The sequence below is a fragment of the Carassius carassius genome, chromosome 50 (genome assembly GCF_963082965.1).
Source record: "Carassius carassius chromosome 50, fCarCar2.1, whole genome shotgun sequence".
Lineage (NCBI taxonomy): Eukaryota > Metazoa > Chordata > Actinopteri > Cypriniformes > Cyprinidae > Carassius > Carassius carassius.
The window spans coordinates 16,952,248-16,954,244 of record NC_081804.1 but is presented as its reverse complement, the minus strand read 5'-3'; the positions used below and the strand labels follow the sequence as shown (position 1 = coordinate 16,954,244).

At 35.4% G+C, this 1,997-nt stretch overlaps 1 gene segment (V, D, J or C); it reads right to left on the bottom strand.

Annotated features, from left to right (window-relative positions):
- Positions 1-875: 875 nt before the first annotated feature.
- On the bottom strand, positions 876-1,763 carry LOC132133585 (immunoglobulin kappa variable 3-15-like). The segment is given in 2 exon segments: positions 876-1,556; positions 1,645-1,763. Coding segments are annotated over 2 exon segments (384 nt in total).
- Positions 1,764-1,997: the final 234 nt, after the last annotated feature.

Here is a 1,997-nt window from a genome sequence, read left to right as displayed (position 1 = left end):
ATAAATGAGTCTAAAATGTTATAAATGAGCCTATTAAAAATAAAAGTATGTAAAAATTATTTGAAATACATAAACTTGATTTGTTTTTGAAAGAATCTCTTGATTGAATGAAATATACATCAAATACATTTTAACGGTTACTGGACGCTACTGGAATAATGTTACATTCATAATCTACATTTGAAGCGTAGAGTGAGTTCCAGAGGTCAGTTTCTCATTTTGAACGCAGCAGTCACAACATCAGAGTCTATATCCAGACTATAAACTTTTATCTGAATACTTTCGTTATTATTTAATGTTTGCAACACAGAAATGTAGACTGTTTGTGAAGCTGTTTCAGACATAAAGCCTACATAATGAGCGCCGCTCTCTGGATCATCAGATTTAAATATTCTGATGTGACTGTGATTTCAAATGTTTAATAGACATAGTGGAATCATCGTCACAGCAATAAAATTGTGTGTGTTTGAATTGAGATTGCAATTATTTAATTGATTATCCCATATGAGCCGATAGTCTATGTATTTTTTGTAGCTTATGTCATCATTTCTATCAGACCTCAAAAGATAATGTTTTTTTTTTTCTCTCTTAAAACATTACTGGTAGAGTACACAAATCTTTCTTCACATAAACCAATAAATTAATTTTCATAATTTGAGGTGAAACTCCCCACTGCAGAACCTTTTTCTTGTCTATACAGGCAGTCTTCGAACAACAACAAAGTCCATTCTGTCAGGCGCACAATAAAATCATTGGGAGGCAGAGCATTTTTTGATCTTGATTTTAAATAGTCCCTCATAGATTCCAAACCTGCATTAATAGATACATCATGATCCACATATCATTTTGAATATTTTGTTTAACACTTTACTTTAGAAGCTGCATAACTACAACACAGAGATGAAAGATGAGCAGAAGTCTTCTGTGATGTGAGCAGCAGTTATTCATGTAGTCAGAGAGTTGTGTAGTGAAGGCAAGACTCAATCTGGACTTTGAGGCTATTCCCTAAACTTTAATGATGGAAAAGTGTCCTGATGCAACTTATGAATGGAAATGTTTGGTTTCTGCTAATAGATAGCTAGTTTTCTGCATTGAAATTTAATGATCTACAGACAAGAGTGACTGAGATGATTCACATCCATCAGCAGCTGCAGTATCTCTCAGCTGTATCAGTGCAGTCACTGTGACTCTGACTGACGGAGGTTTTTGTACGACTCTTTATCACTGTGTGAACACATAGCTACTACTGATATAGTGTGCACTCTGACAGTAATAATCTCCTGTATCTTCAGTCTGGACTCCACTGATGGTCAGAGTGAAATCACTGTTAGATCCACTGCCACTGAATCTAGATGAAGTTCCAGTGAAACGGGTTGATATATAATATATGAGGAGTTTAGGAGCTTCTCCAGGTTTCTGTAAATACCAGGCCATCCTTGACCCATAACTATCACTGTACACATTACTGCTGGTTTTACAGTTTATTCTGACTTCTTGTCCTGGTAGAGCTGCTGTTATTGATGGACTCTGAGTTACAGTGATCTGTCCTCTACACTCTGAAAGAAAGGAACAAAGGATAATAATATGATGTATATTTCATATTTTAAAATAATGAATTATCTCTATGAAAGTTTTACCACAAACCTTGAGCAAACAGTGTGAGAGTCCAGATGAGGATGATGATGTTGTTCATTGTTGTTGTTGTGTCTTGTGTGATGATGAAGATTGTGTTCTGTTCTGCTCTCAGTCATGAAGTGTTAAACTCACAGCACTATAAACTCTCTCAGAGCACTGAAGCATGTGCTGATGATGCAAAGAAGTGGGCAGGATTCACAACAGATTGAGCTGCTACAACTAATACTGTAATATTTTACTCTCTTTGTATCTCTGCTATCTCATGTACACTGCATAATGGAAGACGTACGCTGTGCGAACAGCAAGTTTGAATTTTTTTTGCTAAATTATAGCATATATAGAGATGAGTTTAGTATGTACAA